The sequence below is a fragment of the Saimiri boliviensis genome, chromosome 1, assembly GCF_048565385.1.
Source record: "Saimiri boliviensis isolate mSaiBol1 chromosome 1, mSaiBol1.pri, whole genome shotgun sequence".
In the NCBI taxonomy this organism is placed as follows: Eukaryota; Metazoa; Chordata; class Mammalia; order Primates; family Cebidae; genus Saimiri; species Saimiri boliviensis.
Window position 1 is genome coordinate 28,896,097 of NC_133449.1, and position 16,663 is coordinate 28,912,759.

At 39.0% G+C, this 16,663-nt stretch overlaps 1 protein-coding gene across 4 annotated transcripts in view; it reads left to right on the forward strand.

Moving 5' to 3' along the window:
- CLIP4 (CAP-Gly domain containing linker protein family member 4) overlaps nt 1-16,663 on the forward strand; it is a 128,810-nt gene that overhangs the window by 74,422 nt on the left and 37,725 nt on the right. For all 4 annotated transcript variants that reach the window (XM_039460520.2, XM_010352302.3, XM_039460504.2 and 1 more), the window contains exons 7-9: nt 5,112-5,348; nt 6,496-6,631; nt 14,500-14,643. In XM_039460520.2, coding sequence (XP_039316454.1) covers nt 5,112-5,348; nt 6,496-6,631; nt 14,500-14,643 — 517 coding nt within the window. The remainder of the gene's footprint in view (nt 1-5,111; nt 5,349-6,495; nt 6,632-14,499; nt 14,644-16,663) is intronic.

Genomic DNA, 16,663 nt, shown 5'->3' on the forward strand with positions numbered 1-16,663 from the left:
TAGGTTGTCTGTTTACTCTGTTGATAGTTTCTTTTGCTCTGCAGAAGCTCTTTAGTTTTAGGTCCCATTTGTCAATTTTTGCTTTTGTTGCCTTTGCTTTTGAGGACTTAGTCATATGTTCTTTGCCTAAGCCAATGTCTAGAAGAATATTTCCTATATTTTCTTCTAGGATTTTTGTAGTTCGAGGTCTTACATTTAAGTTTTAAATCTATCTTGAGTTAATTTTTGTATAGAGTTAGTAGTGGCGGTCCAGTTTCATTGTTCTACATATGGTTAGTCAGTTTTACTGGCACCATTTATGAGCAGGGTGGCCTTTCCCTACTGTTTATTTTTGTCAGTCTTGTCAAAGATCAGATGATAGTGTTTGGCTTTATTTCAGTGGTCTCTAGTCTGTTTCATTGGTGTATATATCTATTTTGTAGCAATATCATACTGTTTTGATTACTGTAGCCTTGTAGTATAATTTGAAGTCAGGTAATGGGATGCCTCTGGCTTTTGTTCTTTCTGCTTAGGATTGCTTTGGCTATTTGGGCTCTGTTTGTTTTGGCTCCATATGAATTTTAGAACAGTTTTTTTTCTAATCTTGTGAAAAACAGTGTTGGAAGTTTGATAGGAATTGCTTTAGGCAATGCGGATATTTTAATAATATGATTCTTCCAGTCCATGAACATGGGGTGTTTTCACATTTCCTTGTGTTGTCTCTGATTTCTCTCAGCAGTGTTTAATAGTTATTATAGAGATCTTCCATCTCCTTGGTTAGATGTATTCCTCAGTATTTTTATTATCATTTTGTGACTATTGTAAATGGGATTGTGTTCTTGATTTTGTTCTCAGCTTGAGTGTTACTGGTGTATAGAAATGCTACTGATTTTTGTATATTGATTTTTTTTTTGTCCTGAAACTTTACCGAAGTTGTTTATTGGGTCTAGGAGTTCTTTGGCAGAACCTATAGAATTTTTTACATATAGAACCATATTGTTGGTGAAGAGAGATAATCTGACTTCCTCTTTACCTATTTGGATGCTTTTTATTTCTTTCTCTTGACTGATTGCTCTGGCTAGGACTTCCAGTACCATGTTGAATAGGCATAGTGAGAGTGGACATTCTTGTCTGGTTCCAGTTCTTAGCAGGAATGTTTCCAACTTGCCCATTCAGTAGGATGTTGACTGTGGGTTCGTCATAGATGGCTCTTACTATTTTGAGATATATTCCTTCAATGCTTTATTTGTTGAAGGGTTTTTTTTTTTTTAAATCATGAAGGGGTGTTGGAATTTATTGATTGCTTTTTCTGTGTCTATTGTGATGATCATAGAGTTTTTAATTTTATGTGGTGAATCATGTTTACTGATTTGCATATGTTAAACCTCCTTGCACAACTTGTCATGGTGAATTATCTTTTTGGTATGCTGCTGAATTTGGTTTGCTAGTAACTTGAGGATTTCTGTGTCTGTGTTTATCCCGGATGTTGGCCCATAGTTTTCTTTCCTGTTTTGTCTCTGCCAGACTTTGGTATCAGGATGATACTGCTTTCCTAGAATGAATTAGGGAGGTATCACTCCTCCTTGGTTTTTTTTTGAATCGTTTTGGTAGGATTGTTACCAGCTCCTCCTTATATGTTTGGTAGAATTTGGCTGTGGATCCCTTTGGTACAGGGCTTTTTCTGGATAGTAGGTTTTTTATTACTGATTCAATTTTGTAACTGATTGTTGGTATGGTCAGGGTTTCACTCTCTTCCAGGTTCTTGGAACGTTGTGTGTTTCTGGGAATTTATCCATTTCCTCTAGATTTTCTAGTTTGTGCCAATAGAGGTATTCACAGTAGTCGCTGAGGATATTTTACGTTTCTGTGGGATTGGTTGTAATGCCACATTTAATATTTCCAACCGTGCTTATTTGGATCTTCTCTTTCTTTTTCTTTGTTAATCTAGCTAGCAGTCTATCAATCCTGTCGTTTCAAAGAACCACCTTTTCATTTTGCTGATCCTTTGCATGCTTTTCTTGGTTTCAGTTTCATTTAGTTGTACTCCAATTGTAGCTACTTCTTCAATTAGCTTTGAGTTTAGTTCTTATTTTTCTAGTTCCTTTAGGTGCAGTGTTACCTTGTTAATTTGAGATCTCTCTTGATACAGGCATTTTGATACTTTCCTCTTAACACTACTTTTGCTACATCCCAGAGGTTTTGGTATACTTTGTCTCTGTTTTCATTTGTTTCAAAGGATTTTTTTGAATTCTGCCTTAATTTCATTGTTTATCCAAAAGTCATTCTGGAGCAAGTTTTCTGGTTTGCATGTATTTGTTTAATTTTGAGAGTTCATATTGATTTCTGTTTTCATTCCACTGTGGTTCAAGAGATACTTGGTATGATTTTGATGTTTTTGAATTTGTTGAGACTTGCTTTATGACCTGGTCAGTCTCTGAGTATGTTCCATGTACAAATGAGAACAGAATTTATATTCTGTGGCTGTTGGGTGGAGTATTCTTTAGATGCCTATTATGTCTAATTGACCAAGTGCTGTATTTAAGTCCAAAATTTCTTTGTTTTCTGCCTTGATGATCTGTCTAATGCTTTCAGCGGGGTGTCAAAGTCACCCGCTATTATTATGTAACTGTCTTAGTCTTTTTGCACGTCTAGTAGTAATTATTTTATAAATTTCAGTGCTCCATTGTTTGGTGTATGTATATGTAGGATAGTTAACTTTCTGTAGAATTGAACCCTTTATCATTATGTAATTCCCTACTTTGTCCCTCTTGACTGTTACTGGGTTAAAGTATGTTTTATCTGATAAAAGAATAGTGACATTCTGCTCCTTTTTGTTTTCCATTTGTATGATAGATCTTTCTCCAGCCTTTTACTTTGAGCTTATGGGTGTCATTACATGTGCACTAGGTATCTGGAAGACAGCAGAAGGAAGGTCTTTTCTTTTTTTTAAATCCAGTTTGCCACTCTGTATCTTTGGAGTGGTATGTCTAGGCTGTTTATGTTCAGGGTTAATAGTGATGTGTGAAGTTGTGTTCCTGTCGTTATGTTGTTAGCTACTTTCTAGTCTTGATTTGTGGAGTCTATAGACTACATGCTTAGGTATGCTTTTTGTGACAGCAAGTATTATTCTTTTGTTTCCATGTTTAGAACTCCCTTGATCATCTTTTATTAATCTTTTTAGGGTTAATATTGATATGTGAAGTTTTGTTACTGTTGTGTTGTTAGCTAGTTGCTTCATAGTCTCAATTGTGTAGTTGCTTTCTGGAGACCGTAGACTGTGCTTATGTATGCTTTTTTGACAGCAAGTAGTAGTATTTTGTTTCCATGTGTAGAACTCCCTTAATCATCATTTATAGGGCCAGTCTGGTGGTATGCCACCACTTGAGAAGAAAATGGTTAATTCATGATCTATTGTAGAATTCTATTTTCTTCTTATGTTAGGAAGATACCATTTTATTCTTACTATTAATTTTTTTAACAGAAGTTTTGATTGCCGAATTATATGGGAATTGAATGTAAGCATAGCTTACAACTTATCAGGCTGAGTGTGTTTTTTAGAGAGTATACATTAGTATAACACATATCTTTATTATATTTTGTATGTTTTCTTGGAATCTGGGATTAAAAGAGTCCATTACCATCCTAGAAATCTGATAACATATCTTCATGCCATATTTTTACTAACGACCAACCTGACTTGAATTTTAAAACAAAAAAAATGTGAAGCAGTTGCAAACTAAGTGTATTCTAAGAACTTCATTCATTTTCCACATGGATCATTTGAAAAAGTTTATCATCAGTGAAGAAAAGGAAAAAAGTTTCTCAGTTAACGAGGGTATCTTTATTCTTTATATTAAAAGAAGATTCCAATCTAGATTATTTCTTATGAAGTCTAAGGTTTGTGGTTAGGGAATGTAAGAAGACAGATAATTTACATGATAGGGCTTTGATGATACAGATACCACTGCAGATGACAGTGAGGTGGTGGCTGGCCATTTTATTCTGTCACAGGGTAAGTCCCAGGATACAGTCTTTCCTTTGTAGTGAAAACAGAGTTTATTTTTCTTGATTATAGCCCAGGTTTTAGAAGTATCAAAACCATAGTTTCTAGTTTTGAAATCTGAATTACTCCTTGAGTGGGCAGCGGGCTGAGGTCGCAGAGTCAAGAGCGCAGCAGCTGTGGAACCGTGGACTGGGGCTGGGAAGCCAGTCAGTCCTGTGGCTTCTGTTTCCAAGCTTGCCTTCTCGTGCCTGTACTGGCAGGGTGCTCTCCGCTTAGGACCTGAGCACTGCTCCTCCCACGGATGCGGATGCAGTGCTTTTCCCTGCCAGAGAACCTGCTTGGCTCCTCCCTGGCCTGCTTTGGATCTCCGTGGAAATGCATTTCATCAGTGCGGACTTCCTCACCACTTAGTCTAGAGAGTTTCCCCTACAAATTAGTCTAAAGAGTTTCCCAGGCTGGGTGCGGTGGCTCACACCTGTAATCCCAGCACTTTGGGAGGCCGAGGCGGGTGGATCATGAGGTCAAGAGATCGAGACCATCCTGGTCAACATGGTGAAACCCCGTCTCTACTAAAAATACAAAAATTAGCTGGGCGTGGTGGCACACGCCTGTAGTCCCAGCTACTCGGGAGGCTGAGGCAGGAGAATTGCGTGAACCCAGGAGGTGGAGGTTGCTGTGAGCCGAGATCACACCATTGCACTCCAGCCTGGGTAACAAGAGCGAAACTCCCTCTCAAAAAAAAAAAAAAAAAAAAAAAAAAAAGTTTCCCCTGCAACCATCTCTGTCTCTGCGTTTCCTATTCCCCTTCCCTGCTTTCTTTTATTTTTCCTCCTAGCCACTTATGACTGTTTATTTTCTCACATATAATTTACTTGTTTAATGTTGTGTGATCTGTCTCTCCCACCGGAGTGTAACGTTCCTTAAGAGCAGGGCTTGTGTTTTCTTCGCTGTAAGGATCTTTATTTAGCACCTAGAATGGTGCCTGCATATTGTAGGTGTTCAGGAAATGTTTTTGAATAAACAAACAATGAATGAATTTAATGTAAAATTCCTCCAGCAGAAATTTTATATGACTTTCTAGTGCTCTAAGTAAATAAGAGTCGAACATTTTCTCTCCCTTTATTTGTAGAATGACAAAGGACAGATCCCTGCTGATGTTGTTCCGGACCCAGTAGATATGCCGTTGGAGATGGCCGATGCTGCCGCCACTGCTAAGGAAATCAAGCAGATGCTCCTAGATGCGGTGCCTCTGTCATGTAACATCTCAAAGGCCATGCTTCCAAACTACGATCACGTCACTGGCAAGGCAATGCTTACGTCACTTGGCCTGAAGTTGGGGGATCGTGTTGTTATTGCAGGACAGAAGGTACAGTAAGTAACTGCAGTCTCTAAAGCCAAGGTCACTGTGTCCATGACCTGTGTTCAAGGGTACATACAGTATGGTCAGTGTTTTGAGTTTTTTAAAAAAGCTTCAACGTGTAGGTAGAAAGATGCTTAATGGAAAATGTAAAACTTAAATACAAATTTACCCTTAAGTTATGCTTTAAGAATATAAACTACCTGAACTTAATAATGAAGACGTCTTTATTTGAATAGAGTGGAGTGAAGTAGAACTCTCGGGCGCATTTGCAGGCATGAGCTGAGGGATGATCTAGGGTGGAGGATTTTCTTTGCAGTCCGCCTCTTCCCCGGTGCAGCTTCTCCGACTGCTGCTACTCCACAGCAATGGAGCACAAGACACCTTTGCTGTTTGTGGCTATTTGTCTTTGAGTTCTCCACAAACAGGGCAATCTGAGATACTATATGACCTGGTGAGAAGGGTTTATGTGGAGAAGAGGGTGACTCCTGCTCCCATCATCCACACCCCTTTTTCCTCCCAAGCTTTCGTTTCCATGTTGCATCATTTATTGCCAGTTTCTTTTAAAAAATATCTCACATGGGAAGTTTTCTTGGTTTTTCTTAGTATAGAGGTTAATAGGGAGCTTGGTAGGGAGAATGGAACAGGGAATTCCTGCCTGGATATTGAATTTCCCAACATGGTTACACCCCCATTTTTTTTTTTTTTTAAAAAAAAGATGGAGTCGCACTCTGTAGCCCAGGCTGGAGTGCAGTGGCACAGTCATAGCTCACTGTAGTCCCGAACTCCTGGGCTCAGGCGACCCTCCTGCCTCAGCCCCTGGAGTAGCTGGAACTACCGGCGTGTGCTACTATCCAGCCAATTAGGATTCTTATGGCCCCTTGGAAATTGTCTCCTTTATTATTTAATGTTCCTTTTTATTTTTGGTAATGTTCCTTGCTCTGAAGTGAGCTCTCCGACCACTTAAGTGAGCTCTCACTTCAGAGCAAGGAATGTTACCAAGGATAAAAAGGTAATGTTGAGAGAGCAAATTCTTTAAATTCACTTTGAGAGAGTGAAGTTTTAAAACCTTTCATGGTGAAGTAAAGTTGCAAGAGTAGGACACTTGGAATTACTAATAGTTCCCCAAAGTTATTCTGATTTATATTTTCTTTAGGTTGGTACATTAAGATTTTGTGGAACCACTGAATTTGCAAGTGGACAGTGGGCCGGCATTGAACTGGATGAACCGGAAGGAAAAAATAATGGAAGTGTTGGAAAAGTGCAGTACTTTAAATGTGCCCCCAAATATGGTAAGGTTGACATTATTTAACTTAGTAAGAATTAATTAAAAATAAACTAGTTTTACTCTTTTACAGTTGTTAAGTCAAACTTTTCTCCTGATTGCTTACGTGATAAATGAGGGGCATGTGGATGTAGGGACGGCTTTTTAAAGGTGGGAGATAGGTGATGTGAGAGGGAGAAATGGATGTTGCAGGAGAGAAAGGGGACAATTATATGAGGAAAGTCCTGAAAAACTTGAAAGGGAAACGGAATTCAGTGTAAGACCCTTGTATTAGATCAGGCACAGCTTTTCACTATTTATTTATTTTGTTTTATTTCATTTTTTTTTAGATGGAGTCTCACTTTGTCACCCAGGCTGGAGTGCAGTAGCTCGATCTTGGCTCACTGCAACCTCTGCCTCTCAGGTTCAAGTGATTCTTCTGCCTCAGCCTTTCAAGTAGCTGAGACTACAGGCACTTTTCACCATGCCTGGCTTATTGTTGCATTTTCAGTAGAGATGGGGTTTTACCATGTTGGCCAGGCTGGTCTTGACCTCCTGACCTCAGGTGATCTGCCCACCTTAGCCTCCCAAAGTGCCTTAGCCTCTCAAAGTGCTGGGATTTTAGGCATAAGCCACTGTGCCCAGCCAGCCGTGAGTTTCAGAGGCCATGATGGAAAGGTTTAGGAGGCTGAGTGGTAGATTGGTGAAAAAGAGGGCATCTGATGGGATTGCCTCGATGATGTTTCTGAGAAAGTGTCTTTCTTGGGACTGGTCTCTTGGGTGGCTTTTAGAGGTGAGATAGTGATGAGAGCCGTGTTTTCATCAGTAGGCTGTGAGCTGTCGGACTGCCCTATATTCTTGCTGCCAGCAGCATAGTGATTGGGAGATAACCTCTGACCAGGGCCATGCCAAACTCTGCAGACCTCCCTTAAATTCTGTTCCTGGTGGTGTCATGGCCGAGGGAGGGACTTGGTTATCAAGGAAGTACAGAGCTTTGGAGGTCGTGAAGAACTTGGAAAATTGGAAAAATCAAGCAAGGCCAACTGGATGACCGTACTCCTGAGGTTTCTTTGAAACTCTGTGAGGTTCCTTTATTTATATATATATAAATAAAATAAATAAATTATATATATATAATTTATTTATTTTATTTATTTGAGACAGAGTCTCCCTCTGTTACCCAGGCTGGAGTGCAATGGCACCATCTTGGCTCATTGCAACTTCCGCCTCCTGGGTTCAAGCAATTCTCCTGCTTTAGCCTCTTGAATAGCTGGGATTACAGGTGTGTGCCATCAAGCCTGGCTAATTTTTGTACTTTTAGTAGACATGGGGGTTTCACCATGTTGGTCAGGCTGGTCTCGAACTCCTGACCTTGTGATCCACGTACTTTGGCTTCCCACAGTGCTGGGATTAAAGGCATGAGCCACCGTGCCCATCCATGAGGTTTCTTTCTCTTTCTGACAAAGGCAAATGTTTAAGTAAATTCTGACAAGTGTTTAAGTAAATTCTTTCTGACATGTTTAGGTAAATTCTTTCTCTTTCACACGCACCTATCCTGCCTATTGATTTCAATTTGATTTTGTAGTCACTTACTATGTTGTGAATTTTTTTCCTGGAAATGAAATATTCTTCTATAACATGTTTCCATGATTGTATAGTATTCATCTCATGGCCTGACAGCGAGGTGGTGTGGTATGATGATGATGAAGGGTATGGACTTTGGAGTCTGACTGCCTGTGTGAATCAATTTCTCTACTTATCAGCTATGTGACTTTCTTTCTCTTCCTGTGCCTCAGTTTGTCTTCTGTGAAATGGGGATGACACTATGATGAGGACTTGTGCAAGGATTAAATATGTTGGTAAATGTATAAAGTACCTAGAATAGTGCTTGATTCCTTGCAAGCACTCATGAGATGAGAGCTACCGGCTATTACGAATTTATCAAAATTACTAGTTTCCTTTCATCACATACTTAGGATGGAATTTCATTTTTCTGATCAATTAAAACTTTTTTTGTTTATTTATAAAAATGCTCATTGCATAAGATTTGAAAAAATAAAAATTCTGCATTTTTTGATATCCTAGTATAATATCCCCAAATCTTTACATACTGTTTGAAAATGTGATTTTGAATAGCTGCATTTCCTTTCACTTTTCCAATTTGATGGATGAAAATTTTATATTTAAATTTGTATTTCTCTTATTGTGGTGAAATTAAAGATGAATTAAAGTGTTTTGTTGTAGTATAGATTTTCTTTTTAATTGTGTTTTAGGTTTGGGGTACATGTGAAGAACATGCAGGATTGTTGCATAGGTACATACATGGCAATGTGGTTTGCTGCCTCCATCCCCATCACCTATATCTGCCATTTCTCCCCATGTTATCGCTCCCCATCCTCCTCATCCCCTGCTGTCCCTCCTTAGTTCTCCCTCCACAGACCTCAATGTGTGATGGTCCCCTCCTTGTGTCCACATGTTCTCATTGTTCAACACTCACCTATGACTGAGAACATGTGGTGTTTGATTTTCTGTTCTTGAGTCAGTTTGCTGAGAATGATAGTTTCTAGTTTCATCCACGTCCCTACAAAGGACATGAACTCATCATTTTTTATGGCTGCATAGTATTCCATGGTGTATATGTGCCACATTTCTCTGTCCAGTCTATCATCGATGGGCATCTGGGTTGGGTCCAAGTCTTTGCTATTGTAAACAGTGCTGCAATGAACATTCGTGTGCATGTGTCTTTATAATAGAACGATTTATAATCCTATGGATATATACCCAGTAATGGGATTGCTAGGTCAAATGGAATTTCTATTTCTAGGTTCTTGAGGAATCGCCACACTGTCTTCCACAATGGTTGAATGAATTTACACTCCCACCAACAGTGTAAAAGTGTTCCTGTTTCTCCATATCCTCTTCAGCATCTGTTGTCTCCAGATTTTTTAATGATCACCATTCTAACTGGTGTGAGATGCTATCTCAATGTGGTTTTGATTTGCATTTGTCTAATAACCAGGGATGATGAGCATTTTTTTTATATGTTTGTTGGCCTCATATATGTCTTCTTTTGTAAAATGTCTGTTGATATCTTTTGCCCAGTTTTGAATGGGCTTGTTTTTTTCTTGTAAATCTGTTTTAGTTCTTTGTAGAGTCTGGATATTAGCCCTTTGTCAGATGGGTAGATTGGAAAAATTTTTTCCCATTCTGTTGGTTGCCAGTTCACTCTAATGATCGTTTCTTTTGCCGTGCAGAAGCTCTGGAGTTTAATTAGATCCCATTTGTCTATTTTGGCTTTTGTTACCAAAGCTTTTGGTGTTTTAGTCATGAAGTCCTTGCCTATGCCTATGTCCTGAATGGTTTGCCTAGGTTTTCTTCTAGGGTTTTTATGGTGTTGGGTCTATGTTTAAGTCTTTAATCCATCTGGAGTTAATTTGAGTGTAAGGTGTCAGGAAGGGGCCCAGTTTCTGCTTTCTGCACATGGCTAGCCAGTTTTCCCAACACCATTTATTCAACAGGGGATGCTTTCCCCATTGCCTGTTTTTGTCAGGTTTGTCAAAGGTGAGATGGTTGTAGATGTGTGGTGTTGCCTCCGAGGCCTCTGTTCTGTTCCATTGGTCTACCTCTCTGTTTTGGTACCAGTACCATGCTGTTTTGATTACTGTAGCCTTGCAGGATAGATATTTTTTATGTTTCTTGGCAGTTGCCTGTCCATATTATTTTCCTAGTAAAAATTAGGATATTAGAGTGTTTTTTAAAAAAGGGATTAGTTTTAAAAATACATACTTATGATATTAAGCTTTTATATTTATTATAATATTTCACTCAGTTTGTCATTTGTTTTTGAACCTCATTTGCAGTGTTTTGTGGACATATAGTTTTATGGCTTAAAGACTTTGCTTTTATAATTTCTTACATTGTTTTATGCTTTGATAATTCTTCCTAATTTAAGGATTACTTCTACATTTTATTTTTCTTTAAATGTTTTAATTTTTTCCTTTTATTTTGACACATAATTGTATCTGTTTATGGGGTACAGTGTGATATTTCTGTGTAATATAATGCGTAATGATCAAATCAGGGCAATTAGGATATCCGTCACCTCAAACATTGATCATTTCTTTGTGCTGAGAACATTCAAAATCCTCTCTTTTAGCTTGTTGAACATATACAATAAATTGTTAATTATCTTCACCCTGCAGTGCTGTAGAACACTAGAACTTATTCCTCCTGTCTAGCTGTAATTTAGATGTTTTAATTTTTTTATACTTAATTATGTAATCCATTTGGAATTTATTTGGTCAGTAGTGTGAAGTTAAGAATTTAAATTTAATTTCCCTCCGATAATCGGATCACTTTGCCACCTGTCAAGTAGACTAAGGGCAGGATCAGAAGCCTTTAACAGCACACAGGGCAGAGGTAAATCAGAATTACAGGAAACATTTAGACTGCCGGCAGATCGAAGTGGAGACTCCCAACCTTTCGTTGTTCGGAGGGGAGACACACTTGATTAGCGCAAAGCTAGATACCCCCAGGATGCTGCCTGTGTCCTCTTCTGTGTACCTGAAGGCAAGGTATGGGGCAGGGGTCTTGTGCCGGATTGTGTGAAAATGGGTGTAGCCCTTGACAATACTGGGAGCCCCAGTCATTGCTAAGATACTTAAGGGGGAGGGGAGGGGAGTTGGGGAATCTCCTGGCTAATTAGAAACCAAGGAATTTCTCAGCAACCCTTTTCTCTCTTTCTAAATCTATCTTTTCCCCTTTGACTTGTGGTGCTGCATTTGTTATAGATTAAGTTCTTATTAATGCTATGGTATGTTTCAGGATCGTTTTGTTCTATTGATCTGTTAATTCTCGTACATACTAGATTTTTTAACTGTAGAAAATGATGTTTGGTAATGTGTTGGTCAACATATAAAGCACCTAGAACAGTGCTTGCTTCCTTGTAAGCAGTGAAGAGATGAGAGCTACTGGTTTATGAATTTATCAAAATTACTAGTTTCCTTTCCTCATACTCTTACGATGGAATTTCATGTTTTTGGTCTATTAAAACTTTTTTAAATAGACCCCGAGATCTGTGTAATTCCACTGCTACCCTGAGACCTACGTAATTCCTCCCAGCACTGCCGCCCCCAGATCTATATAATTCCTCCCAGCACTGCCACCCCGAGATGGAGGAAATTCCACCCAGCACTGCCGCCCCCAGATCTATGTAATTCTCCCAGCACTGCCGTCCCCAGATCTATGTACTTCCACCCAGCACTGCCGCCTCCACATCTACCTAATTCCTCCCAGCACTGCCACCCCGAGATGTAGGAAATTCCACCCAGCACTGCCGCCCCGAGATCTACGTAATTCCTCCCAGCACTGCCGCCCCCACATCCACCTAATTCTTACCAGCACTGCTGTCCCGAGATCTATGTAATTCCACCCAGCGTTTAATCTTACCCAGCACTGCTGCCCCAGATCTGTGTTTTCTGGCCCTCTCCTCGCCCCACTCCAATTAATTTAGCCCTCTACCCCATCCCACTTTGTGGGGAAGTTCACCAAGTGATGAGGTTTGCTGAGAAGGGAAACGTTTTATGGTCAGTGGAAGTTGAAAAAAAGTGGAAAGGTAGAGAGGGCTGCCCTTCTCTTTCAATCCTCATAAGAGGGTTTACTAATACAGAAGAGTGGCCTTTCATGACCGATCCCTCATCTAGACTTTGGCCCTTCAAATTGCTGCTGTTCAAAAACCACATGTGTTCCCTGAGATGAAGAACAACATAATTTATTGAACATTATTATGACATTAATGACACAAATCAAATTAGAAAAATACTCCATAGCCTGACTTCTCTTATAAATGTTTTAGTTTTTCTCAAATCCTGCTTGCTGTCGGTATTCATACAGTTTTTCACAAATGTTATAATGTAACCAAATGTATGACTTAATTTTTTGATTTACTTTTTTTTTGAGACAGAGTCTTGCTCTGTCACCCAGGCTGGAGTGCAGTGGCATCATATTGGCCTCCCAGGTTTAAGTGATTCTCCTGCCTCAGCCTCCGTAGTGGGATTACAGGCATACACCACTGCGCCTGGCTAATTTTTTATTTTTAGTAGAGATGGAGTTTTGCCGTGTTGGCCAGGCTGGTCTTGCACTACTGATCTCAGGTGATCTACCTGCCTCGGCCTCCCAAAATGCTGGTATTACAGGTGTGAGCCACAGTGCCTGGCCTGATTTGTTTTTCATATTTTTCTTTGTTACCATATAATCTTTATTGTCTTATAATGTTATAATGACATGTGGTTTATATGGTTAAGTGATCCATCATATTGGCAGACTATTATGTTTTCTCCTACTTATGAATAATATTACAGTGATGACACATTCAGATATACAACCTTTTCCTCCTGTTTAGATTATTTTCTCCTGATTCATTTCCAGAAGTGTGATTGGGTCATTGCAGTAGACTAGAAATTATGCCAGCTCTTGAAATGTATCTTTTTCTTATCGTATAGAGATGCAACCTTGTAACCTTTGTCTGTACCATTAAATATATTATTTCTTTAAAATTAATTCTATAAAGTGGATTAGGTCAAGATTTTTGTTTTCTGAAAAGATCATATAAATTTGCATTCCAAGAGTATAAAATAATTTATTTCATGAAACCCTTGCCAACACTGGGTGTAATCATCATCATCATCGTCATCATCATCACCACCAGGCTTGAGAGAAGAGAGAGAGTATGAGTGAGTGTGTATGTGTGTGTGTGTTAGGGAAGGAAAATAATTTAGAGAAAGAATAGAAATTTGGGGAAAAGCTCATAGGTAGAGACAGAAGAGAGAACATTGTGAATAAGTAAAAAAACAAAACAAAACAAAACAAAAGGAAAATCAGGGTAAAGTAGTATGGTCTCTGAGGTGGGAGAGAATTTTAAGATTAGCAGCAAAGTAGTGCAGTTGCTACTTTTTGGTTATTACCAAAGCACTCAGGTTTTGTAGAGTCTTGAGCATTTCTACCCTGCTTTAAAACAAGCTGTCTTTAATACCTTCCATTTTAGTTATAATGTATACTTGCTAGATTGTAATCACTCAGTGAAAGAGTGTAATACACATATGGCTTTATTTTCACTTTTTAAATATCTTAGCCAGATTATCTTGGTATTTAGAGTCTATGTTCACTATCTCTAATGTCGGTTCATACTTCTTAGGCTGGTTACTTTACTGTGTGGATAAACACCTTTTGGATGGAATTTTGTACTCCCAGCTGCTGCAGATGGGCAACTCCCCTGCCCCTGCTGCCACCCCTCCCCAACGCACACTGTATTGTTTCTGATTGTCAGGACCTGAGGGCCAGGCCTTTTAGGAAGATGATATTGTATAGTCAGAAAGATTTGTTATATCCCTGCTGTGTGTAACATGCTGTTATTAGGTATGGTGGGGGAGTGCAGAGTTTAGTAACATTTGAATTCTGCCTTTAAAAGGTGTTCATCTGGAAGAGAGAGAAAGAAATGGATGTAAAATGCTATAATGTGGGATAAATTTAAGTTCCAAAGGAAATATAAGTTGGTATGGAAGAATAGGTTTTTATGCTATTTAGCTCACTATTACTTGCCAGTTGCTTAGAAATAATACAAAGCTATTAATAATACCTTTATTCATTTCTCTTTCTCCTGAATTTCACTTAACACCTGAAATGTGGTTCTTAAATTATTGATGTGTTACTAGTCTTAAAAACTAGATCATAAGCTCTTTGAGGGTAAGTACTGTGTCTTAGATTTTTTTCTGGCTCATCATAGGACATATGGTGAGCACTAAACGTTTATATTAAAGATTTGTTACTAATTAATTGTACTTGTTCCTTTATTTGAAATGTTTTAATTGTTTAACACCAAAATTCTGCATTCTCCATTAGGTATTTTTGCACCTCTTTCAAAGATAAGTAAAGCAAAAGATCGAAGGAAGAATATAGCACACACTCCTTCTGCAAAAGCTGCCGTGCCTCTCATTAGGTCCCAGAAAATCGACATAGCTCATGTAACGTCAAAAGTGAATACTGGTAGGTCCAACCAGAAAGTTAGCCGTCTGCTTCAGTATTTTAATTTTATTTGTAGAATTTCTAATATTTAGATTGCTTCACATTTTTTGTTAGCCAACTCTGAAACCTGAATGTAATAAAACCTGCATCCTAAGTGTTTTGAAACCTGAATTTTAGTGACTTCAGTTCCTGGCAAATGTGTTTCACATTGGTTCCTTCCTTTTTTCCCATTACTGTCGCCATACATTTAGCACACGTAATCTCTCCTCAAAGCTAGATTTCACACGTTCATGAATTTTTTATGGAACACAACTAGCTTTAGGTTCCTGACCTACTGAAGGATGTCTAGTGACTTCTTGTTTTACCAGAAAAAAGTCCTGACTCCTGAATTCAGCAGTCGCAGCTCCGTCTCTTTATTGATAGTCACACAACTTCCGTAGTTGGACTATGGTTTCTCGTATCTCTTCCCTGTCTTTAACCTACAGTTTCTCACTCCTCCCTTCATACTTTGTCTCCTGCTGTTTATCTGGGTGCAGTAATTTGACTTCTGCCTTTTGAGGTCCTCACCATATTTTCAACTTCCTTATTCAGATTCTGTTTCTCCATGAACACTTTCTTGGTAACTCCAGTTCACTTTAATCTCCTAATTCCCTAACGTTGTGTGTACTTCTATCCATACCGCTCAACTGTTATTTGTCATCCTGGGTTTTGTCCTCTGACTGCTTTATTTGTGCAAAGGTCCTATTCTCTCAGCAAAAATTTAAACTTTAACAGAACCGTGACAGTATATTGTAGTGTTGTTTTCACTGTGGCGATGCACAAAATAGGTGCTCAATAAATACTTGCTAATTTGTAAATAGGTAAAAAGCTCTCTACCAGGATGAAAGGAATTTGTCCAAGAATTTGGCTAGCCTTTATATTCTGTTCCACTGGGTTGTTTGAATATCCCTTTGTCAATACTGCACTCCATAATAAGTATAGTTTTAAAAAATAAATCTTGATGTCCAGTAGTGGAAAGCCTCCTATCTCATGCTTGACAATTGTCTTGCCTACTTTGGGCTTTTATAAATCATACTTCCATATATATTTTAGAATAAACTCTGAAGTTTCTTTTTAAAAATTCCGTTCAGGTTTTAACTGATGCTTTAGGTAAACCTTAAGTCAATTTGGAAAGAACTGACATCTTTACAATAGCCTTTTGAGTTTAGACTATCTTTCTATTTATTATTAGGCCCTTTGAAAATATCCCAACAAAGTTATGTAATTTTTTTTTCTATGGAGATTTTATGTATGTTTTGTTTAGTCTGTCGGTAGGTACTTCATACTTTTTGATGCTGTTATAAGTGGCATCCTTTTAACTTGAAACCCAGAAGTATACAGTGAATATAGACGGAAAGCTCCAAGAGAAACCCCCCCTGTTTCTTGTATGAGGAGCAGAAAAGGGGTCTCCTATTAGGTAGAATGTGGAGGAAATCACCTGTTTTCTTTCTCGCTTGCCTTTTGTTTTCCTTGTTTCTCCCCGTCCACTCCCCAGGCGATCCTGCGTAGTGTGGATGGGCAGCTGTGGATGGGCAGGCACCCCAAACCCCAAGGCAGGGAAATCCATGTCTCTGACCAGAGAAACTTTGGTCCAAGGACATAGATGGAATCCCTGCTGGTTTTTCTTCTGTTTTCTCACTGCTTGGCCCCACAGGCAGAGTCAGTCTCAAGATTGTAGGACAGAGCAAGGAAACTAAAGCGTAGGCATTCTACTCAGAATGCCAGGAAGGGATGCCCAGGAGCAGGAAGTGTCAGGGAAATCATGGAGAGGAGGGGGCTCAAGAAAGAGGCCTCAAAATTTTGGCTGTGAATCCCTAGGTCTTCTTGCAAGCTGTGTATGCCTGGATCTGCCCAAAGCCTTCGGTCTCATTGGTAGACAACTGCTTGGGTCCCACACTGACTACTGGGCCGCACAGCATGTGAGACAAATTGAAACAGCCCCACGAAGGCTGTGGAAACTGAACAGACATCGGAACCACAGTGCACAGAGGGTGGTCAGGAA